This window comes from Hydra viridissima, unplaced genomic scaffold (genome assembly GCF_058129835.1).
Source record: "Hydra viridissima isolate aposymbiotic clone 2 unplaced genomic scaffold, HvirCarnegie_v1 scaffold_12, whole genome shotgun sequence".
NCBI lineage: Eukaryota > Metazoa > Cnidaria > Hydrozoa > Anthoathecata > Hydridae > Hydra > Hydra viridissima.
Genome location: NW_028324311.1, coordinates 313,412 through 338,636, shown reverse-complemented (window position 1 = coordinate 338,636; position 25,225 = coordinate 313,412). Strand labels below are relative to the sequence as shown.

General features: G+C 31.2%; 1 protein-coding gene, 1 long non-coding RNA gene and 3 pseudogenes across 3 annotated transcripts; 2 read left to right on the top strand and 3 right to left on the bottom strand.

Moving 5' to 3' along the window:
* Nucleotides 1–5,335: 5,335 nt before the first annotated feature.
* Nucleotides 5,336–8,288, top strand: LOC149880567 (uncharacterized). Its single transcript, XM_090069758.1, has one exon. It carries the CDS (start codon nucleotides 7,087–7,089, stop codon nucleotides 8,083–8,085), a length of 999 nt encoding a protein of 332 aa, XP_089925884.1. The 5' UTR covers nucleotides 5,336–7,086; the 3' UTR covers nucleotides 8,086–8,288.
* LOC149880565 (uncharacterized) lies at nucleotides 8,249–13,853 on the bottom strand (annotated as a pseudogene). The gene has a single exon (XR_016445974.1). The product of XR_016445974.1 is annotated as an uncharacterized LOC149880565 (transcript).
* Nucleotides 9,534–10,416, top strand: LOC149880566 (uncharacterized; annotated as a pseudogene).
* A 9,160-nt stretch (nucleotides 13,854–23,013) lies between the features above and the next one.
* Nucleotides 23,014–23,955, bottom strand: LOC149880564 (uncharacterized; annotated as a pseudogene).
* A 322-nt stretch (nucleotides 23,956–24,277) lies between these two features.
* On the bottom strand, nucleotides 24,278–24,816 carry LOC149880563 (uncharacterized). Its single transcript, XR_016445386.1, has 2 exons — nucleotides 24,760–24,816; nucleotides 24,278–24,576 (listed from the first exon to the last, which is right to left on the bottom strand). It is a non-coding gene; the product is annotated as an uncharacterized LOC149880563 (long non-coding RNA).
* Nucleotides 24,817–25,225: the final 409 nt, after the last annotated feature.

Sequence of the window (25,225 nt, the reverse complement as noted above, 5' to 3'; positions counted from 1 at the left end):
CGTTTTTGCCTTACCCAGTGGGCATCGACGTCATTCTCACGTCGGTTCGATGTTGGTTTTAGGTTAACGACGTCGCCAACATAAAGTCAACATCGCACTAACGTGAGAATGACGTCGAGAATTAACATCGAGTTGCGATGTTAAATCAACGTCAAAACGACGTAAAACTTGTAGTTTTATCCAACGTTGATATTTAATTTGAATAAGACATCGCACAGACGTCGTCACAGACGCCCACTTCCAGTGGGCACGGCGATGTTGGTTTAACGTTTAGGCGACGTCCAGTGCGACATCGCATTAACGTTGGAAATGGAAAGTTGGATCGACGTTAATATGCGATGTTATCGCGATGTCATCGCGATGTTTTACGTCGTTTTGACGTTGATTTAACATCGCAACTCGATATTAATTTTCGACGTCATTCTCACGTTGGTGCGATGTTGACTTTACGTTGGCGACGTCGCTAACCTAAAACTAACATCGAACCGACGTGAGAATGACGTCGATGCCCACTGGGCTGAGAAATTTCAGCGATTTCTCTATCGCTAAGGAATTCTAAAATTCTTTAGTGATTTTTCTAACTCACATTTAGTGATATATCACTAAAATTGGCACGCGTTGATATTCAAGTTAACTCAACTACAGGTAGGTACACCTTAAAAAGGAAACACCTTAAGGTGTTTTCTTTTTAAGGTGTTTAAAGGTTTATTTTAAGGTTTTTTAAGCTTTTTTAAGGTGTCTTTTAAGGTTTTTAAATATGTAACAAATGTAGTTTTTAATTAAAAACTTCAAAGCCATGTTTTATGGTCTTGTCAAGCACTGTGTGAGCTTTAGCGCGTAATATTATTTGTATTGAGACTCCATATAAATACTCTCCTCAAAAAAATACAAGTTCGACTATTTTCATATTTAAAAAATGCGACAAAAGCAATTTAAATACATTTAAAGAAACAACTTAGATCACTATACTGTTGCTTCAAATAAATAAATAAGTATGTATATATATATATATATATATATATATATATATATATATATATATATATATATATATATATATATATATATATATATATATAACATCACCCTTCCACACACCAGGTTCAAGTTCTTTTGAGTTTGTTAAAATCAAATTTAATAAATTCTTTAGCCAACGAATCTTAAAGGATTCAAAATGTTTTTGCTAGTACAGTTTTTTTTGCCTCTGCCTTTGAATTTGGTTCTCCAACAACAAAAGGTTTTTTCTCACTTTTATAATAAATTTAGGTTTCCCCATTTACAAAATTACTAATATTTTTATCTATAAAATACATATGGTATAAAACAATTGTGTGCATAAATAAACATTAGTAATACTCCTTCTAAGTAAAAATATAATGCCTTATAGTTAGAGTGGCTTATATGTTAAACTAACTACAAATTTTAATTAATAGTAGTCCCTCTAATTAGATTATATTAGAATTTACCATAGAGGTTATAATTTGTATGGATTTCCCAGCTAACACAAAACGTTCAGGTACGTTCAAAGAACGTTGGAAACGTTCTCAGAACGTGCCCGACCGTTTTTAACGTTCTACGAACGTTTTTTGAACGTTTTGTGTTAGCTGGGTTATTTTGTAGTTTTTAAGGGTTTTTATGGGGTTGTTTATGTCTTTTTTTTAATAATAAGTTTACAATGTGTGTACTAATACTATGGCGTGAAAACAAAATGTTTATAAATGTTTTATAAAATTTTGAGTGAATCTGATTAACTGCTCTAAAATTATAAGCAAAAAACCTGGTTGCAGTATTTAAGGGGTAATAGCCAAAAAAAGGTGACTTTTCTTTAAATCACAAAACTTCAAAAAAAACCATAAATTAAAAAATAAGGCCAAGGAAGACATTCATTTATCCGTTTGAAATTCTGCTTTTCTATGTTTTTATATATGTAAAATATAATTCACGGTATAGTGTTGGTATTATTCATTAATTAATTGATTTAAAAAAAACATTTAGGAAGAACATTTTACTAAAAGTCAATGAAGTAGAAAAGATGCAGCTACATTGCCAGTTAAAGGGTTTCCGTTAACTGAGTCAGGTATTTTTGTTCAATTTAAATTTGTTTTACTTATTGTATTTTTGAATAACGTCGTGGCTTTGTGATGAATTATTTACCTATTAAAGCTGGTTTGTTTTTTTTAAACATTTTTTTTTACATAGTAATGGAACAATGTTTAATAATATTAAAATTGTAATTTATTATGCAGAATTTCAAGCTAAAGTAATGAATTTCTTGATCAAACAAGATCAAAGACTTAAAATTATTGAGAAAATTTTATTAAATTTAACATCTTCTTCAGTTGGAGTAGCTAGAGAAATATTCCCAATAAGCAGTTTAGAGGAGTTGCATAATTTAGAGGAAAAAATAGTAAATGAAGAAGAGTTTAACAAACTGGTTAATAATTTTTTGTCTTTTTTCAATGTCAATTTAACTTATGTCATATTATTTATGTCATATGTCAGTTTATGGCATTTATGTATGTAGGTTTTTTTCCTCAAAACGATTAAAGTGATTTTAAAAATGTTATTGTGTCTATGAAATGCTCTGCTGACTAAAACATAATTCCATTAAACGATCAGGTGTCAGAACAATTTTGATTCACAAAATCAATTTTGTTTTTTAATGTTAATTATAAGCTCTTTATTGATCGGCATTTATAAATGTTGTATAAACTTTGATTAAAAATTTGGGTTTTGATAGATATATTAATTAATACGCACTTGAATAGATTTAAAATAGGATCGATTTGATTAAAACACTTTCTCAATATATTTTACTCAAGTTCTAATTTTCCTTCATGAGCAAAATCAATCTAAAGAAAATGGTGTCTTTTATATATTATATAGAGGTGGTCTGATTCTATCAATTCAAAATTGTCTGATTCTATCTGGTGATCTGATTCTATCATTCTTTATTTTATTTGTGTTTTTTGAATTTTATTGTATATTATAAAGGTTATGATATAAAAATATATTATCTTGTGATTAAATTTTATTCCATTTTCTAATTTTATCAAGTTTTATCTCTCGCTTCTGCTGGGGAAAAAGATGTTAAAGATGTTGTCTAAAACATAATGGAAAGGTTCTCAATATATTGATAATATATTAGCTATAGCTCTTACCCAGTGGACATGTGTCCTTAAGAAGTTCTAAGAACGATCATGTCCACTAGGGCGTTCCGTAATTCAATGGAGAAAATATTTTTTTCGATTTTTTTTGCTCCCTGGCAATTTTCCCATTTCTATTGTTTATGTAAACATATTGTTAAATTTTTTTAAGATATTAGAGATACGTTGGCTTGTTAAAGCTGATGATGGTAATGAACATACTTATATACCACTTACGTGGGGAGAATCTCAACGCTATCAGAATTTACCTGATGCCCGCGATTGTAAAGTCAAGAGAGAAGATATATTTGATTTAATTAAAAATTTTACTTACAATTTTAAAATTATCTTGATGAAACTATTTAGAGTTGCACTTAGAATTACTTCTGATGTTTTAAAAATTTTTTAAAAAGCAAAATATTAACTTTTGTGATGTTAAACTGCATAAGTGAAATTTAAAAAAGGAAAACTGCTTCAACCTTTTTTCAGAAAAAGAAATTAAAAAGTTTCTTATATAAAAAGATATAGTCATCTATTTCTTCTTCAGCAACAAAGCGAGGCTTTTTGTGCACTTTTTCTCTCTAATTAACCTACATTTGCGCAAGGCAATTCATTTCATTTAATGCAAACGTATGTAGAAGAATATTATGTTAAGTCTTTTATTTATGCAGCATATCTTTTGCTTCATCTATGTTTTATTTTATGCTTAATTTACACAATTAGAATTAGAGTTTTTATCCCCTTTTTTAATAAAACAACGACATTACCATAATTTAGATTTCATTTGGCATTTTCCCGGATTATAACTCATCCTTCAAATAATCTTTTGGTAATCTTTAAGTTAAGCGGCGTAAAATAAATTCTTACGGAGTATTTTTAAATGAAATAAACTAAAAGAAGAAAATCCGTGGATAATTACAAGGCATAGTTAACTTTAAATTTAAACCTTTAAATAATTATTGCTTTTTTAATTGAAATATACAAGCATTAGAAATTTATCAAATATTCAAGGTAAAAAATTTATTATTGTTGTTTTAAATTCGTTAACAAAAAAAGCATTTCGTATTTGATAACTTCTAATGAATTAAACAAAACCTTTTTAAGTTTTAAGAATGAATTGCTTAGATTTATTCAGAAGTATGCCACTTGGTAGGCCAAGCGCACCAATAGTCATAGTAGAAGCAGACGAAATTCTGAGTCCAGACGACATATTACAAGAAAATTGGAACTTTTGTGATTTATGCAATACTCTAGCAGAACCAATGGCCGTTCTTAAGTGCCTTTTCCCAAGAGGAGACTTATTAAGAACAACGTGCATTTAGAAACATGCCGCCTCCCATTTGGGATAAATGCATATAAAAATGTAACGGATGCTTATCGTTGGGTTTGCAAAAACTGCAAAAAACGGGTCATTTTTTTGTGAGAGTAGACTGCCAGGACAACTTTTACTCTATTTATACAGCTGGAGCCATAATATACCCCAGGCAGATATGAAGCATGAGATAGGCATCCAAGGTAGTGCAACACTAGCCGATTGGGTTAATTTCTGCCAAGATGTTTTTGAAGCTGATTTAGAAGAAAACCCGCAAATTACTGGTGGAATCAATGTCGACGGTACGCCCATCGTCGTTAAAATAGGTGACTCAGAATTTTTTCATAGAATAAAAACACCGTGGGCAATGGTGTCCCGGTCGCTGGGTTTTCGGAGGAACAGAAAGAAATTCCTATTGGTGTTTTTTATGTGAAGTTCCGGATCGTACTGCAGGAACTTTTACAGAGCTTATCCTTAAATTTATTCTTCCTGATACCCATATTGTTTCAAATGGTTAGACGTCATATGCCGGAAATGAAAATATTCATGACGGTATAGACTCCCACGAAATCATCATCCATCAGAAAAAAATGTGGATCCTTTGAACAATGATATTCACACTCAATGTTGAAAATATGTAGATGCGGCTGAAACAAAAACAGGCAGCAATTCGGCACTACAGATGCTCCTTTTCAATCACATCGACATGAATTTGTTTGGCGCCAAAGATATAAAAATAATTCACTATTTTTAGCTTTTATTTCTTATTTAAATCGTCAACAACCTCTTTAAGTGCGGTTTTTTCTTTTCTCTTATAAGACACTAATAAGAATAATTTATTTGCAAGTAAAATATTACGGTGTTCTTTAGGTTTTTTTTCCTTTTTTTTTTTTTTGTTTTCAAATAAAAGTTTATTTCCAAAAATCTCAGACATGACTCAGACACAATTCATCAAATTACAAAATATTACAAAGCTCATTATACCAATTATATATATTACATAGATCTGACTCGACCCGTGGTTGTGAGGCAAATTTGCTTATTGGAAGCCATATTTATTACTGGCAAAAAACGCATAAAAGACTTCATGATATTTATAAAACATCTCAATTTACTCTTTTTACTAAAAAAATTGTTATATCTTGCTCTGCTTATGGTTGTGTCAACCGATTTAATAAAGGTATTGCGATTTTTTTTTATAAATTCCTTTTAAATAATAGCGAGCTCTGTCAAAGATGGGTTGAGGCAACAAAACGTGCTTCATTTTTGTTCCTTCGAAATATAGTTATATATGGAGTGTTTACTTTCATAAAGAAAATTACAATTATTAAAATGCGAATAAACCTCGTTTAAAGAAATGTTTCCCGGCGAAAATGTATTGTAAAAAGCCAATCAAAAGAAAACATGTTTCCAGGAATGTAACCAAGACATACAACTAAAAAAAGATTTCTTTCGTTGCCATCTTCTTCTCAAAATCATATTTTAACTAGTGCTGATTTTACTATAGATTATCTAAATAATTAAGTTGACTGTCCATCTTAAGTAAAGCTTAAAAGAAAAATTAAGTCTCTTAAGCAAAAACTAAGAAGAAAAGAATTGAAAACCAATACAATGGATTAAATTATTAAAAAATTTTAGAATGAAAAGCTTATATCTGCTGATACAGCTCAATTTCTTGATAATAGTATTTTTGCTCTTGTTTGTGATTTATTTATAATCTGAAGTAGTGAATAAGTGCAAAGATCCTAGAGGTCACAGATATTCAGAAGAAGTGAAGAAATCAACTTTGACACTTCATTTTTATTCACCTCATGCCTATACTTTTGTCAGATCATTGTTTGCTTCGCCTTGTACAAATTCTTTATCAAATTGGTATTCATCTATCGATTGCTCACCTGGGATTTTTAAAGATGTCTTTTCTTACATACAACAAATAGTATTAGAAGATGATACATAAAGATTGTGCATTAATCTTTGATTCTTTGCATATTAAATCAGGTCTTGTTTATAATCCAAGTAATGGTAACTATGAAGGCTTTCCAGATTATGGGAACAATATATCTGCTTTTGATCCAATTGTTATAGCTACTGAGGCTCTTGTCTTTATGCTTGTTGAACTTCGAGGTCATTGGAAATGTCCTATCGGTTATGTTCTATGTGGAAAGATTTCAACAACAAACATGGTTTGTCTTCTAACTAAAGCAATTAATTTGTGTATTCAACATGGTATAGATGTTCACAGCGTAACTTGAGATGGTGTTTTTTCTAATTTTAGTGCAATGAAAAGTCTTGCTTGTTCGTTTGATAAAGTTGAAAATGTAAAAATTCATTTCAATGTTGAATCCTATGATAAAGTTATTTATTTTGTTCCTGGTCCTTGCCATATGCTAAAACTTGCACGAAATGCATTATGTGATCTTGCTTTGATTATTGATAGTCAAAAAACATTTGTAAAGTGGGAGCACATCACAGTTCTGAAAAATTTGCAGAAGGACATTGGATTAAAGTTTGCCAATAAGTTAGGCAATAGCCACATTAATTTTCAGAGACATAAAATGAATGTAAAAAAAGCCGCCTTAACACTTAGTAATTACGTAGCAGATGCTATTAAATTTTTGATGCTATCTGATGCTATCTGATGCTGACGATTTAATTGATGACGAAGAGTATATAATTTTAAATGAGTTAAACGAGTCTCGTGAATCATATCCATATTGGAAATATGACAGGTTTGATATTAACAATTTTGATGATGCACAGTGTCAAGTTGATTTTCGTTTCAAGAAGAACGATCTAGCCACCCTAGTTGCTGTTTTTGGATTACCAGAAAAAATTATAACCTCGCAGAAAACAGTATGCAGTGGTCTAGAGGGACTTTGTGTTTTACTAAAACGACTTGCTTTTCCGTGTAGATACACGGATATGGCATCCTTATTTGGAAGAAACCCTACTGAGTTATGCCTTATTTTTAATACAGTAATTGACTTTATGTATGAAACCTACTGTCATAGACTTAAAAATTGGAATCAACCTATCCTCCAACCTCAAAAATTGAAAGAATACTGCGATGCCATTTACCAAAAAGGATCCCCATTAAATAATTGTTTTGGATTTATCGATGGTACAGTCCGAGGAATCGCTAGACCTGAAGTTGATCAAAAAGTTGTTTATAACGGCCATAAAAAAAAGCATGCTCTCAAATATCAAAGTTTAGTATTGCCTAACGGTTTGGTGGGCAATTTTGCAGGGCCATACAAAGGAAGGAAACACAATGCTACTATGCTGTATGAGTCTGGGTTGTTAGTTCAACTGGAAAACCATGCTTGGTTCAACAGAAAACCTTTGTGCATATATGGAGACCCAGCTTATCCATTAAGTGCACATTTGCAAGCACCATTTCGGAATGCAAACATAACACCAGACCAGCATGCTTATAATAAGGCCATGAGTGCAGTTCGTGTTTCAGTTGAATGGTTATTTGGACTTATTTCTAACTACTTTAAACTTGTGGATTTACAAAAAATGCAGAAAGTTGGCTTAAGCGCAGTTGGGAAAATATGTTACATCTGCATTGTTACAAAATGCTCATACATGTCTGTATGGAAATATAGTATCCGAATATTTTGATTGTCAACCTCCAACATTACAACAATACTTTGCTTAGTAAAGCAGTTATTGTATTTTTTTTAACAAAATAACAAAAAGATTTAATATATGTTAGAATAATAACATCAGCTAAAACATAAAACTAATCTTTAAGCAGTGTATATATGTTTTCAAAACACGTTTATTATTTATTCAAAAACGCATTGAGTATAGTGTTCCGTTGAGCCATCATGGCAATCATCTGTTGCAACATAGCATTGTGTTGCTGCTGTTGGATTTCAAATTGTTGTCTTGAAAGTTCTTGAGCATGAGCAACTTGCTCTCTCTCCAGTCTTTTATTTTCCTTATCATATTCTAACTTTTCTTTTAGAAAAATAAGTGTGTCTGAACTGCTTATTCGATTTATCAATTTTTTTTTTTTCACTTACATTGTCCTCGTCTTTTCGTTTTCGAGTCTCACCAAATCTTTCCATGGCCTTTGTTCGCATTTCTACTGCTTTATTTTTTTCAGTTTCATTTACTAGTTTCTTCTGTTGAGACTCATTGTCATTTTTTTTTTCAGTGTCTGTAAAAATATTATACAATTCTTCTATTAAGCCTTCTGATTCGGTAGGAATGTCACCTCCAAGTCCTGATGCTAGTTTAACAAAATCATAAATCTTTCACGTACACCTCGAGGCGTGGCAACACATGGAAAAATATCAAGAGTGTTAATCACATCTGCAACAGCTGACCACCCTTGTCCGCGCTCTCTACTTCCTTGTTTGTGTAAAAGAATTCCATGTCCAGCTATTTCTCTTAACATAAGAATGTCTTTTTCATCATCCCATTGCATGGATAACCTAAAAATATTTACTAAAAACTTTAACTTGGTAGAAAAAACGTTAAAAAATAAATATAAATAAAAATATTAATAAATATAATATACTCAGCTTATATTTTAAAAAGTAGAATACTTTAAAACGATAAGCATTGTTTTTTTTTAATGTTTGAATTATATAACTTACTTTTTGTCCGCAAAATATTCTGCCATTTTTAACGTACTGTAAACAACGTGAAAACTGAAGGTTTGAAGTTGAGAACGGGACGTATAAATTTAATACGCGTCAAATTACTTGTCACCAGGCTATTTTTAGGGTTTTCACTGAGAAAACATACGTACGCGTCGCATTTGCTAAATCTCCTTAATGTGTTAAAATGACGCGTTTGTAAAACTGTATATAGGGAGAGTTTAATTTGTAAAATGTATGATTCGCAGTCAGATGGGAAACAATATTATCAAAATCATAAAAACAGTGACTCTTTAGTGTCTCAAGGAAAGTTAAAACAATTCCCCATAAATATATACAAAAACTGGTCTTTAAATAACGAGGTAAGTTTTAAACATATAATACTTTTTTTTTTTACAATAATGTCGTATATCGTATGATCAAAATAACTTTCTCCACCTTAAGTCTAGTGTTCTCTTATAGAGAAAAATGGTTTCGGAAGCGTGGAAATACTTTGATAAAGTTGTAGTAAATGATAAGAAATACGGAGATTGCAAAAAATGCCATAAAAGAATCGCTTGTCCAGGAAGCAGCACAAACGGCCTAATTGGTCACATCAAAAGTTGCGAGAAAATAATTTTAAAACCATCCAGTTCCAGACCAGTTTTGACTAAGATATCGTTAAACTATCTTCTTGCCAAGTTGACAGCTCTTGATGGATACTCGATTACGTCCATAACTCAATCTGAAACACTAAGAATGCTTTTAGAAAATTATGGGCATAGTTTGCCCAAGTCAGCGTCCACAATTTCAGCAAAAATTAAGATGTTTCATGGTGAAGCCAAGTGTTTAATGATCGCTGAATTGGCTGCATTGAAAGCAAAAGGAGAAAAGTTTGGACTAACAGGTGACGAATGGTGTAGCAATAGAGGTAGAAGATACTACAATTTAAATGTTCATCACGACCGAACCTATTGTTTAGGAATGGTGAAATTGCCGTCTCCTAGTTCTGCCGAAACATTAAACATTTTAATAATGGAAAAATTATAAGAATTCAGTATAGATGATGAAGATGTTGCAGGTAAAACTACGGATGGCTGTAGCTGGATGGTGATATTGGGTACCATGTTTAAGATTCCACATCAAATCTGCCAGAATCATTCAATTCATTTGAGTGTTTGTGATTTGCTATACGCTAAAAAAGGTTGTCGCAAAATTGTGAACAAAGAAACTGAATCGGATATTGAAACAGAAACAGAAACTGATGGAGAGACTGAAGGAGAGTTTCTTATTGACTATTCGGAGAATGAGATTGAATATGAAGAAAATATCGAAAAAAGTCTACAGAAACTTCGAATACTAATTAAGTTTTTAAAATATTCATCTTTTCGATATAAAGTTCTTAAAAGAATAATGCATAAAGTTTACGGATCTTCGCATGACAAAGGACTATTGCTCGACAACCGCACTAGATGGAACAGTGTTTTTCAGATGATCATAAGATTTTTGGACTGCTTAGAAGCTGTAAAAAAAACACTCGAAGAACTAAACTGCTTAAACATGTTAAATGATGTTGACTTGGATTTCTTAAAATCGCTGTCTGACTTATTGGAAGTCATTGCTGACGCTGCAGTTCGATTGGAAAAACCAAATACAACAATTTTGGAGTGTGACATCATTATGGAAACGTTAGTAAGGAAATTGAAGGTTGTAGAAACTGACATCAGTTCTAATTTTGCAGAGGCGTTAATCTCCAGATACGAAAATCGTAAAAATATTATGTATGTATCATTAAGTCGTTATTTGCACAATCCCGATTTTTTTAAAAATAAAAACCACACATTTTTTTAAGCTTCCAAAAAAGATATTCAAGTTTATGCTGCAAAATTATATGATCAACTATTTGCAACAAAAGAAAATAGTCTTCTAACAAAATCAGATAATTGCGCTTAAAGCAAACAAGAAGAACCATCACAATCGACATCTTTTTTTGTCGAAATTCAAGACGTTTTATATCAAAATCAATAAACAGCTAAAAAGCCAAAAAAAGTCAAGACCTTCACCGATCAGTTAAAAGAATACGAAGTAACTGGTGTGAAATCAGAAGCAGTTTTGAAATTTGAACTAGCCATCCACAGAATTCAAGCAACTTCCTCGGAAGCAGAAAGAGTTTTCTCCTCGTCTTCCAGATTTGTCACAAAGTTTCGTAGTTCACTTTCTGATGAAATGATAAATGTTTTCATCTTTTTAAAATATTATTTTAAAAGATCTTCAGGATAAAAACTTTTTTAATATTCTTTTTATAGTTTTTACTATAGGTACCCCAAGAAGTCTTTATTACAGAGCATCGCGGAAGGGCATTTAACTGAAAGTTCACGCCTTCTTCCTAACCAATTGCTGGTTAAAAAGCCATTTATTAGATAAAACTTGTTTGTTAAAAAATTGCGATAAGAAAAATATTTAAGCACTAAGGAATATAAAAATATAATTTTTTAAAAATTTATTATAAATTATAAATCCAAATATATAAAAATAAAAAAATTAAATATAAGAAAAATGTTTAATTTCCAACTAGATAGTTTAAATTTTTTAATTTATAACAAAGTTTTATCGAAGCTCCGATTTTTTCTCAAATCCGACGGAGTTTTTTCTCGATTTTTCTCGACTCCGGTTTTTCTCGATTTTGGATCTTCTGGTTGTGGCGACAATTATCAAGCTCATACGGAAGTGTTGCCACCGTCCGAATACTCCGTCTTATTTTTTTGTGACCGTGAAGCACCGTCTGAGATGTTGACGGATAATGAGCCGACATTTAAAACTAAAGAGATAAGGAGTTTCCTTGATAGTTGGGGAGTGCAAATTAGATTTAGAGCCGCTTATTATCCCGAAGGAAATGGAATTGTGGAAAGAAATCACCGTACGATCAAGAGAATTGCAGCACGATCGAAAATGTCGATACCGGAAGCGCTATACTGGTACAATGTCTCAGCCGACAAAAATGGTGCATGCCCGATGGGCAAAATATACAGCTATCGCATTGGTGTGAAAGGATGGGGAAAAGTGAATCTTCCTGCACGAAATGACATGGAAAAGACATTTCGAATCGACGGTAAAGTCTGGCTAAAACCACCAAATGCGAGGTGCCATACAAAATGGCAACCAACCACGATAACTCGGAATGCGTTAAACCAAATCGTTGAAGTGAACGGCATTCCGCGTCATGTGAAACACATTAGACCTCGAAATGATACTCAATCCTGGATTATCCCTGACGTAGAAACAGAGATGAATGTTGAAATAGGTCAAGAGAACGCTGAAAGTCAAGGAGAGTAAATTAAAGATGTATTAGAGACGAACGAGGAAAATAATGAAGCTGAAGATAGACCCCAAGAAATCGACACGGTTTTACGACGGAGTGGTCGGAAACGGCGCATGCCTTCGAAATACTTTGATTGCTATTTGGATGATCCGTAAGAATCAGGGAGGAGTGCAATTTCGGAAAGTTCTAGAACATTTAATAACGTTAGGGATTTAATAGCTTTAATAGTTTTTACCATAAAGAATTATACATATGTTTGTGATGATTTATGACGGTTTGTGGAAGGATATTTTGGGAAACGCATCGGGTTTATATGAAGGAAAAAATTTGTAAAAAGATTATTACCAGGTATTGATTTGATTATTACCAGGTATTGATTTGTTGATCGCGAGAAAAAGCTACAAAATGATATTTGGCTTCCGCTACAAAAAAGCCTCCTGTTTCCTAACGGTATTTTGGCGCTACTGCAGTTTCTCCCCCCCCCTCCCTTTTTATGATTGATTATGATAGAGAATTTTATGCTGATTCAGAAAAATATAAAAACATAGGCCTGAAAATTAACGGAAAGTGCTCTAATTCGAAGTCAAAGTTGTAAAAAAATCCCACTAAAAACCCTACTATTCGCCATTTTTTTACAAAACGCTTTCATTTTTAACGAAAACTAATTACCGTTACATTGCGCAATAAACAGACCTGGTTTCCATCAGCCTTTACATTACTGTTTTAAAGTATTATAACGAAATTGTTATAACAAAATGAAATTAATGGAAGATTTCAAATAAAGGTTGAACGTAGAATTTGAGAATGCAGACAAACAGATGAATAATTATCATTGTATCGTACGCTGGTTTTTTTTATTAAAAAAAAAATGGTTTAAAGGTTACTATTTCTAAATTTTACATGTGATAAAACAACAATGAACTAAGTTTCAAAAGTTCTTCTTTTAGGAAAAAAAAACTGTTGATTTCTTTTTTAAAAATTATTACAAAAGTACATTACTTGCAATATAGTTTATTCTCTAATACATCAAAAAACGGCTATTTTCATTGCCACAAAAACTTGTGCAAGATAAACATACTTTAAACATACTTTAACAACTTTTTTAACGTAAAAACCATGCTATTAATGTATTGCTTTTGTCAGCAAAAAGATCATTAACTTATTATTTTCAAAATGGCGAATATTAGGGTTTATAGTAGGATTTTTTACAACTTTGACTTCGCATTAGAGCACTTTCTGTTGATTTTCAGGCCTATGTTTTTCTATTTTTCTGAATCAGCATAAAATTCTCTATTATAATCAATCATAAAAAAAGGGGGGGGAGAAACTGCAGTAGCGCCCGGTAATTTTACAGAGTTATACATCTTTGTTTTTATATTTCATTGCATTGTACATTTTCATCACTTATGAACGAGAGTAAATTTATTCAGACTTATTTTCAACATGAAAATAAGCGTTAGTATAAATTTATTATAAGCCGCTTTACTAAGCCATTAACAATCTTTTATTATTTCAAAATTTATATTTTATAGTAACCTGTAGCATAACCAAGTTGCTGAGATCGAAAGATTTCATAGAAAGAATACAAGGTCGCACAAAATGTTAATCATTTGTCGAGAAAGTATGCAAGATTGTTCTAGACACTTCTCTCTGATGAATTAGAGGGATTAAATCAATTTACTAATTATTATGTGATAATGGTAATTATTGTTTTTTTATAATGACTTTCGGGCTTTTTTTTTCCAACTTTTTATTCGAGCTAATATTTTCGGGTTCCTGATATTTGGCTTTATTTGTTCAGATTAATTCTTAGTAAATTTCTGTTTTTACCTATTTTTTACCTTATTTTTTCATTTTTCCTTAAAAATATTTAGACTAATTAAACACAAAACTTGAAATATAAAAAATGTGAAAAAAAAAATAACGTCACCGAAGTATAAACAAATGATCAACTAATTTTTGAAACCTAATAATTTATTAACAAACTTATGGAACAAAATTTTTTTACCATCAAAAGAAAATACAAATGAAGATTTAACTACTTCCAGCCTCGCCGCTACACTCACGATATTTACCCGCACTAATTGCCTCCTATTACTTTGGCTTCCATCTTCGCTTTTAAATCACCTTCAACCGCGCCTTCACCTCCTCTTACCTTCAGTCACGCCCATAGCATAAAACACACATCGGTGATCTTACGAATCCATTCTTCCTCCTCTCCCAAACCCATGTGAAGATACGACTTATTTACCTAAATATCATGAAATGGTATTGGGGTTATAGGGATAATGAAAATAGGTTGTGTAGGCACGGCCTTCTTTCCTGCTTAAATAAAAAAAAAAATTGAAGGCCAGTTTTAAAAATACATATTCAGTTGGATTGACAAACTTTCTCAACATTTCTTTATTACGCTATAAATTTTAAATAAGTAAATCCAGCCTAAGATAAAAACTTCAGCGTTTTCTAAATATTTACATCAACTAATCCTCATATATTTGATTATAGCTTCTCTTTAGTAATAGATAGTAATTATGGCTAATAAATGCTGTGTTGGTTGTACTTCCAATTATCTAGGTGGTGAAGTAGTTCCAGTTTTCAGTTCCTGCAAAAACTAATGTTACTCCCTTAATCTTAACTCTTTTAGAAATCGTTTTTTAAAATGAGAAATTTATTTATTTTTAATGTTATTTTGCACATACAATTTTATTTAAGATCATTTCATTTTAATAACATTTTAAAATTTTCTCACAAGAGTATCTGATGGTGAAGATTTTACTGTTCTCTCTACTTAAGAATGTTATGATTTGTTTATTTGCCTAAATAACGCAGGAGGTTTTAACAAACTTAACTGTCCGGAGTTTTTCAATCTTAATCCACAGCCAATACCGGTTTTCAACGTCAATGATAAGTGTACATTGTTGGTTCTTTTTGTTTGAATTCTAGAATTCAAAAGCCTAGAAGTTATGTTATAGACAGTCAATAGGAAGATTTGTAGATAAACTGCCATTTCTGTAACTTAATTTTATGTTATTAAAGCTATCCGCCAATCTTTTTATAAATCATATTCTAATTAGAAAACTAAAAAAATATATATATATATATATATGTATATATACATATATATATATATATATATATATATATATATATATATATATATATATATATATATATATATATATATATATATATATATATATATATATATATATATATATATATATATGGCGCTAGTGCACTTTCGCACCCCCCTTTTTTTATTGCAGATTATGATAGAAAATTTCAGATTATGATAAAAACATAGACTTGAGGGCGCTACTGCAGTTTCTCCCCCCTTTTTCTCCCAACTTTTATTTGAAATCTTCCATTAATTTCATTTCGTTATAACACTTTCGTTATAATACTTAAAAACAATAATGCAAAGGCTGATGGAAACCAGGTCTAATTATTGCGCAATGTAACGGTAATTAGTTTTCGCTAAAAATGAAAGCGTTTTGAAAAAAAATGGCGAATATTAGGGTTTTTAGTGGGACTTTTTACAACTTTGACTTCGAATAAGAGCACTTTCCGTTGATTTTCAGGTCTATGTTTTTATATTTTTCTGAATCAGCATAAAATTCTCTACCAGAATCAATCATAAAAAAAAAAAAGGGGGGGGGGGAGAAACTGCAGTAGCGCCGACTTGAGAATCAACGGAAAGTGCTCTAATTCGAAGTCAAAGTCGTAAAAAATCCCACTAAAATCCCTAATATTCGCCATTTTGAGAACAACAAGTTAATGATCTTTTAGCTTACAAAAGCAATACATTAAAAGCATGGTTTTTACGTTAAGAAAGTCGTTAAAGTATTTTTATCTTGCGCAATTTTTTGTGGCCATGAAAATAGCCGTTTTTTGATTTGTTAGAGAATAAACTATAATGCAAGTAATGTATTTTTGGGTGCTAGTACACTTTCGCACACACCCCTTCCCCCCCTTTTTTTTTTTTTATTACAGCTTATGAAAGATCGTTGTTTAAAATAAAGAAAATTGGTATCCATTTTGTTTTTTCACTAGCCCAAAGTTCTCTAACTTTGACTGGAAGAAAAAAAAAAGCGCTACCAAAACGCTGATATTCGCTATATTCTTAACATGTTTAGTTTTAATTCCATAATACAAAAACCACTTCCATTAATAGCCTGGCTTTTATTACTTAAAATTAAAACTTTCCTGTAACAAATGCAGTTTTTAAACACACAACTATTACAAAAGCAGCCACTTTTATAAAAACGTTTTTATAATTTTGTAACTGCAAATTTTTCATTTTTATAAACCGATTTAAAATAGTTTTCTAGTATGTTAAAATAAGGTTGACAAAGGCAACGTTTGTTAGCGGAGGTTAGACAGGATAGCTTGAAACAACTTCGCTCCAAAAATGAAAGAAACGGTGTTCACTGAAACGCTGCGCCCACATAAATTCTGCCAAGTTGTCTTGAATCATCTCATGGTTGGTAGGTCCCATCATTGCTTTAATTTTCGCTTTTGCTCTACACCACACCGCTTCAATATGATTTCTTGTTACACCTGTTTGAATGTCAACAAAATTAACACTGTGGTTAATTGTGCCATGTAGGTATGCGGGCGATGGAAAGTTTCTGTACGCAGTCCACATGTCACTCCATACTATTGAACCTGGAAGGATCCATTGATATATAATTGGCATTAAAGTTGCTTCGTCACGATTTGCTACGGGAATTAAAAAACCTTTCTTTGTTCCCGGCTCATAACCACCGAATATCCATTGCTATGGTACTAAGCGCCCGACTTCATATTTTCTTTTTGAGAACAGAGATTCATCAATCTCAACAACACGCCCTGGTCCTCCTATTGGTTCCGGATGGTTAATAAAATAGGAAACACAGACGTCTCGGCAAAATTGGTTTCAATCAACAGCTGAATGTTGACTGCCAATGTTCAATTCATGTTTTATATCCTCATAAGATAATCCTCGGCTCGACCCGGCGCTTCTACACCATATGTACGTTATGCCATTAATTTGCCATAATTCCAAATGAGATTTTTCCAAAAAGCTCCCTTTCCTTATACTTAAAGTTCTTTTGCAGCGTTTCACTGCACATCTCCAAATAACAAGATCCACAACCCGTGAGTAATTTTGCTGTGTGGAAGGTTTGGCACATAAAGGACAACGCATTGTTTCTGCAATCAAACCAAACTCTCTGCAACAACGAATGGTAGCGTCCAAATTGTTTGCAAATCTTTTATCACATGAAATCTTCCATTAATTTCATTACGTTATAACCTTTTCGTTAAAATACTTTTAAATAATAATACTAAGGCTGATGGAAACCAGCTCTTCTTATTACGCATGCAAAGAAATTTTTGCTATCCTTATTCGACACCAGGGACTAAAACCTTTGACGTCTTTTTGTTTAGTTTCGGTTTAGTAACGTCAGAACTCGTTCTACCGTGATTTTAATTTGTAATTTTTAAACGGTTTTTAAGTAACGATATACACTATGGCTGATGATTGCCGAAAGGCATGAAACTCAGAGTTCCATAAAAAGGTGTTTTTATTCATTTTATACAAATATATATATATATATATATATATATATATATATATATATATATATATATATATATATATACATATATATATATATTGAAAGTTTGAAAAATTAGTGTTATGTAACTCACGTTTCCGTAGCTATTCAACATTTTATTTATGAATTTGATAAAAATAAAGAATATAAAAAAATTTATCTGATAATAATATCAGGTATATATAATTTTTAAAGAAAAATAGTAAATATTACTGATTTAATATCTTTCAGTTATTAGAGCATTAAACATCACTGCGCATTTTACAAAATGGAGAGGATGTAATTTGTTCATGCGTATGCTTGTAGCAAAAGGCAGTGTCAATGCGTCCGGCGACCGGACGAATATCTTCTGCACTATTTGTCCGGCGATGTATCACGTGACTAAACGGACATATAGCGACGAATATATGTGTCCCGCGAGCGTACTACGTGTCCAACCGGAAAAATAGTGATAGGGATATACGTCCGGCGAGTATTTACCTTAGGTTGCGTCAGGTTACAGTTGCCGCATTATAAACTTGACAGCTATTCCTCTGGCGGATATAACACTGTCGGGCAAATACTGATATTATCCTAAATAAAAAATCTTCTGAATATAAAGCGCAGAATATAACGAGTTAATAGAAAGAATTATTAAAAAAAAAAAACACGTCATATCTGAAATTGATTTGCATTCTTTCTTATTTATTTATTGCGTATAGGCTCATTGCACAACATAACAAAGTTTAAATGAATAAATTGAGGGAAATTTTGTCTTAGTCTCAAAAGTATTTAATCTATTAAAATGTATCAATCATTTATTAAAACAGACGCTGTCTACGAATTTAACAACGATATGTTCTTTTGCAAACTGCATTTACTTTAAAATAGCTCTGGAATAATGTCTCAAACAATATGTAAGTCTTGCCCATAAAATTGTATATAACTAAAGTCGTTGTACTATGATCAAACATTAGTGTTGGACTTACCTTTCCAGCCTCAGGCGAAATTTTAAAAACAAATACCATATATAGATGAAAATGATAGCCGATAAAGGCTTAATTTGGTTCAGTTACTTAAATTTTTAGTATTTTATAACGGAAGTTTTTGTAACTAAATGCCGCTCGCATTTAGTTACAAAAACTTCCGTTATAAAATACTAAAAATAATTACCTTTTGTAAGATCTTTAAAAGAAATTTGAGAACTTTCAGATTTGAATTTCTGACTACCAAAAAATGATAGTCGGAAATTCAAATTTGAAAGTTCTCAAATTTCTTTCAAAGATCTTACAGAAGGTAATTATTGCTAAGGTATCTATCTCGAGAAACAAGGATAAGGGATCTTTTAATTGCTTGATGAGATTTGTATTTTAAAAATATTGTTATATCTTTCAACATTATTTGGAAATGCAATAGACGACAAGTATAAACAATCATCATAGCGCATCAAAAAAATTCGCAAACACTGGCAAAAGAGCAAATGTAAACATAAAGTACATTCGACAACTGATATGTATACATTCGCAGAAAAATGTTCACTAATGGGTTTAGGAAAAGCTAGTTAAAAACGTTTAACGCAATTACAGCAGCTCAAAAACTACTAAAATTGAGTTCTTTAATGATTGTTATATTGTATCTTATTGCAAATTTGTAATTTTAACTTGTTGAAAAAAAGGAGTTATTTGATGAAAAAGTAAAATAAATCAGCATCTGCAGACGTTAGCATTAGCTGTAATGAGCATAGTTTACATCAACATTAATACGCACATAAAAACCATAACAAAAGCAACCCTTAGGATGTGTGTGTTCACATTGCCTAATTAATGGATCATACGGAATTTACACAATATGCCATTCACCATGCAACTACAGTCGACTCTCGATATCTCGAACAGTAAGGGGACCGGAAAAAAAGTTCGAGATATCGAGAGTTCGAGATATCAAGAAAAGGGTTGAAAATAAATAAAATTGCCCGACTTTCATTAAAACAAGTTATTTTTCTGACAAAAATCATTAACAACAAAAACTACAACTTTTGGAAAAAATCTGTTATCTGATATTGCTTTAAATTATCCATCTTTTCCATCTTCATTAAATCCTCAAGTTTTAGTGCTAGGGATTGTATTTCATTTCCGTATTTTGAGCTGTATAGCGAAGCATTTTGAATTGTTTCAAAAGCAATTTCTAATTGAATATCAGATGGGCGTGGCGGGGCTTCGACGTCAATAGCTTCGTCAACGCTATCTTCAACTTCATTATCGTCGTTTTCAAAATTAGGGTCTAAAATCTGAGCAATGATTTCAGCATCAGTAGCAAGTGAACCGGTGGTTACTACATCGCAATCTAAACCAATGTAAGATTCCGCTGAGAGATCTTCTTGGACGGCACGAGGATCTAACTCTCGCAAACGGTTAAGTTCTTCTGTCAAAAATTTAAAAGAATGATCATCATCAGCTTCTTCAATACTCTTGTTTGTTTTGCTGATACCAGCTTTTTTAAAGCAGTTGATGACAGTCTCCTTCGACACAGCATTCCACGAAGAAACAAGATCTTTCATTGCTTGAAGTATAGAAATTTTTGGCATGGGTTCGTTATTATTGACAGCCTTGATACACAAACGCACAATTTTGTGACGATAGTGAGCTTTAAGACTTCGTATTACGCCTTGATCCGTGGGCTGAAGGACAGATGTGGTGTTAGGGGGGAAAAATATTAGGTTGATGTTGCTTAGCCCTTCAATGTGTGGGTGGGCAGAACAGTTATCCACCAGGAGTGCTACTTTCCTGTCTTGAGCACGAAAAAATGAGTCAAGTTTCATTACCCATTCTGTAAAAAGGTCTCCGGTCATCCAACTTTTTAGCTGATTTTTATATGTGCAAGGAAGTTGTTTAATGTGCTTAAAACACCGTGGGTTTTTTGATTTTCCAATAACAAACATAGGTAATTTTTCTCCCGTTACACTCCCTGCTGCTATGCCTGTTAGTCTGACTTTACTATTTTTTCCCCAAAACATTTTTCTCGGGATAAATGGTATGTTTTGTTTGGTAGGCACTGGTAAAATAGTCCAAACTCATCGGCATTGAAAATGTTTTCAAGTTTGTAATTCAAAAGCAATGTTGGAAGTGTAGTTTCATTCCACGAAGCAGTCATATTATTCGTCACGGCGGCACTTTCGCCTGAGATTATTTTAAAGCTGATGCCGTTCCTAAAAATAGGAACAGAATAATTGAATTTTAATTACACGTTTAAAAAACTAAATAAGTTAAATATAAACAGATACATGTTATTTGTTTATATTAAAATTGAACAAGATTTGACAAAATTTAACTGACCTTTCTTTCCAATTATGAAACCAACAATCAGATGCTTTAAAATCCAACTCTCCTAATGCTTCTGCGAATTTTAGTGCCTTTTCTTTTAGTATGGTACCATCAATTGGTACTTGTTGACTTCTTTTTGCAACGAACCACATGTATATGGCCTTGTCTACATTTTTGAAATTACCACTACGAAGTTTCTTCCGTTTAGATTTTATGCCATTTTTTTCCAGTGAGGTTAATAACTTGGTTTTATTTTTAATCCAGGTTGATAATGTGTTCTTTGGGACTCCATACTTTTTGGCAACCTCTTTGTTAGACATCCCAGTCTCTAGGTCTTTTAATGCCTTACATTTTTCTATTATAGATTTGTTCGTGAGTTTTCGTTTAACGAGCGGCATGTTGCTGCGTTTGACAAAAAGAATAAATTATATATTAAAGGAAAACTTTTCAGAAATTCGATTCTTAAAAAAATCGAATTTAAAAATCGAATTAAAAATTTTTTTTTTTCGAAAATTGGAATTTAAAAAAATTAAATTTTATTAAAACATTTTTGAAAAAAAAAATGTTGAAAAGTTCGAGATAACGAGAGAAAATTGCCCTGTGGACCGAAAATATTGTTCGAGATGCCAAAAAGTTCGAGATAATAAGGTTCGAGATATCGAGAGGATTTTAGCCTAAACTAGTACGTTATGTCCATGGGACCGCTAAAAAAGTTCGAGATACTCAAAAGTTCGAGATATCAAGTATTCGAGATATCGAGAGTCGACTGTATGTTAAAAGGGCTTTTGTCATGTTGTAGAGGGTGATTAAAGATCCAAAAGGTGTCCTAATGTTTTTATAACAAAAATAAATATTTTTGTATCAATTTTCTTGAAAACTGTAAAAAATACTTGAAAATTGTTTAAAATACCTCTTTCATATCATAAAAATTTTCAAAACATTAAAAATACAAATATAAAAATGTAAGCAAATATAAAAATCTAATGCTGTTGCAATTCTTAAGAATTCTTAACTCATATTCTAATGGATTCTAGACTCATATTCTGATGAATTCTAAACTCATATTTAATTGATTCTAAACTCATATTCTAATGGGTTCTAAACTCATATTCTGATAAATTCTAAACTTATACTCTGATGAATTCTAAACTTACATTCTGATGAATTCTAAACTCATATACTAATGGATTCTAAACTCATATTCTGATGAATTCTAAACTTATATTCTGATGAATTCTAAACTTATATTCTGATGAATTCTAAACTTATAATCTGATGAATTCTAAACTCATATTCTAATGAATTCTAAACTCATATTCTAATGGATTCTAAACTCATATTCTGATGAATTCTAAAGGCATATTCAAATGAATTCTAAACTCATATTCTGATGAATTCTAAACTCATATTCTAATGGATTCTAAACCTATATTCTAATGGATTCTTAACTCATATTTTAATGGATTCTGAATGCATTTTCTAATGAACTCTAAACTCATATTCTGATGATTTCTAAACTCATATTCTAATGGATTCTAAACTCGTATTTTAATGGATTCTTAACTAATACTTTTATTCTAATTGCATTTAGTTATATGGTTAAAATATTTTTTACAACTGTTACATTCATTTTGTTTATTATTGTAATCAATATTTTATAAAACTTCAATAAAACAAAATATTAAAACAAAAGAATAATTATTAGATAATCATGTCAAACACTACAAATGTATTAATAGCAACTACAAACTGTACATTACTAAACATTCTAAACACGACCATTCAAGAATCCCATTTCCCGAAGCATTTTCTAGCAGGCCTTGACAAATACCATGAAACCAATCTTCACAGTTGTTACACTGTACTATATCCCTAAATCTATTAATATCAGTTTTCTATTATAATCGTTATTTCATACTTCAAATCAATCATAATAAATTTTAATTCAATAACTATTCTATTATTAATAGTTATTTCTTAATGAGACAGTAATTTTTAAAGAAACATTAAACCATACATGAGACTTAAATGACTGATTAAATAAACTTTAGATTAATTACCAACTGACTTACTTTTTTATGTCAAATTTGTCTAAAGGCACCCACAACTTCCAACAAATACAATATAAAGAAAACACTTTTTCTTTGCAAAACTTTACTGATTTTGTAGTCTTAGGAAAATCACTTAAATGATTTTCTCTAATGTTTTGAAGTTAGTGCTTTCTCATCATACATGAATCAAATGCAGCAAAAGAAGGATTTAAGCTAGTGCAAGCAATGTACTGTGCAAAAGCTAATGCAAATAAACCACAATCGACACCATTTATTTGCTGCTGCATTGGCAAAACATTTACCGTTAAAATATATTTGGAACAGTTCACAATTGAACAAATTTGTCTGATAACATGCTTTTTTATGTTTCCATGAAACATAACATCTAAAACATACCTCATCTTTAGGACATTTAAAAGTGATGATTGTCAGCCAGTGTAAAGCACCATCATGCAAAACTTGTATAAATGATTCATTAACAACTTTAAATAAGTAATTTTGTCCTTGAACTGGATCTTGTAACCCACAAAAATTTTTTATCATTTTTTGAACTGTGTGAATCACGTTGTCTGATAACATCTGTTCGGCTGAAATATCTTGCAAATCAGCTGCAGAAAGCTTAGATGTTAACAAGATGTCACAATTTTATGTAAAAATTGATCCTCATTACTAAATGAATGTTCAGCTGCCTAGATAGTGCAAGATAAAACTTAAAACTTAAAAAACTTTGAAAATACAAAAATGCTACACCAAATTATAGATGTAACACTTGCAAGTAAACATTTAATTTCAAAATACGAAACTTGTTGAAAAACAAATATCTAACTGCACATCATTGAAGAGTTTTTTACATAAAACTTGATTACCTTTGATTGGACGTTAAATTCATAGACTTCTTATTTAAACAGCTTTTGCAAAACCAAGCTTTGCTCTTTGGAGCAACTTTTATACTGACAAACGTTCTGTCAAACCAACTTAGACAATGATCACAACATATCACTAGTGTGTCACAGAGTTCGTTGTCACAAGCTTGGCACAGCCAAAGGTTCCTTTGCTTGATTATTTCAAGCTTACTAGACAGATATTACCAAGAAACCGAAGAAAAATACTTTCTTACTCTTTTTATTTCAACTGGCTCATATGTCACTTTTGTTGGAATTTTTAGCCAAGGTAGAATATAAACAATCTCAACAAGTTGCTCCCCACTGGGGACTGACATTAAGATATTTGGCTTTATTAACCACCCAAGCAGCACTGAAACATAAATAAAAAATTATAAAAGCATAATATAGATAAGTATAACATATTTAGTTTATGTACAATATTGAAAATACTTTAAGGATTACGATATTTAGGTAATATAAATCTTTTTATTTATTAGGTAATGTAAATCTTATAGGATTATTTATTCTATCATTATATATTTTTAAATAGTACTTGTATCCTTATCTGTTAGGGACATTTTTAAAAATGACAACAACTTAATAGTGCCCACTCTCTTCCTTTTGGGTAATCCAATAACTGTTCACAGTGTCACGAAATGACTTTTAATTCGAACCTCTTGTCCCGAGAAAACCCTTTGGAGGTTTGAGAGTACACATGTGTAGAATAACACTAGAGTTGGTTTTGAAATCTTTCATCATCGTCCGAGAAAGAAAAATCAGTTTAAAGTTTTTAATTTTATTGCTCAGAATAAAAGTTTTACAAAAAAATACTTTCTTTAAAAAATCTTGTTCTCTATTATAAAATATAAATTTCTTCAACATATAATGTGTTTGCAACTCTAAACAAAGCAAAACCAAAAAAAATACATACAAACTATTCTTGAAAGACAAACAGTTTTCTACTTTCAGCTTTGAAATTCAAGCTGTTAAAAACATTAGTTTTTAATGTAACAATTAAT

Coding starts and splice junctions, on each gene's coding strand:
- LOC149880567 (XM_090069758.1), top strand. CDS start 7,087: ATGCTATCTGATGCTGACGATTTAATTGATGACGAAGAGTATATAATT.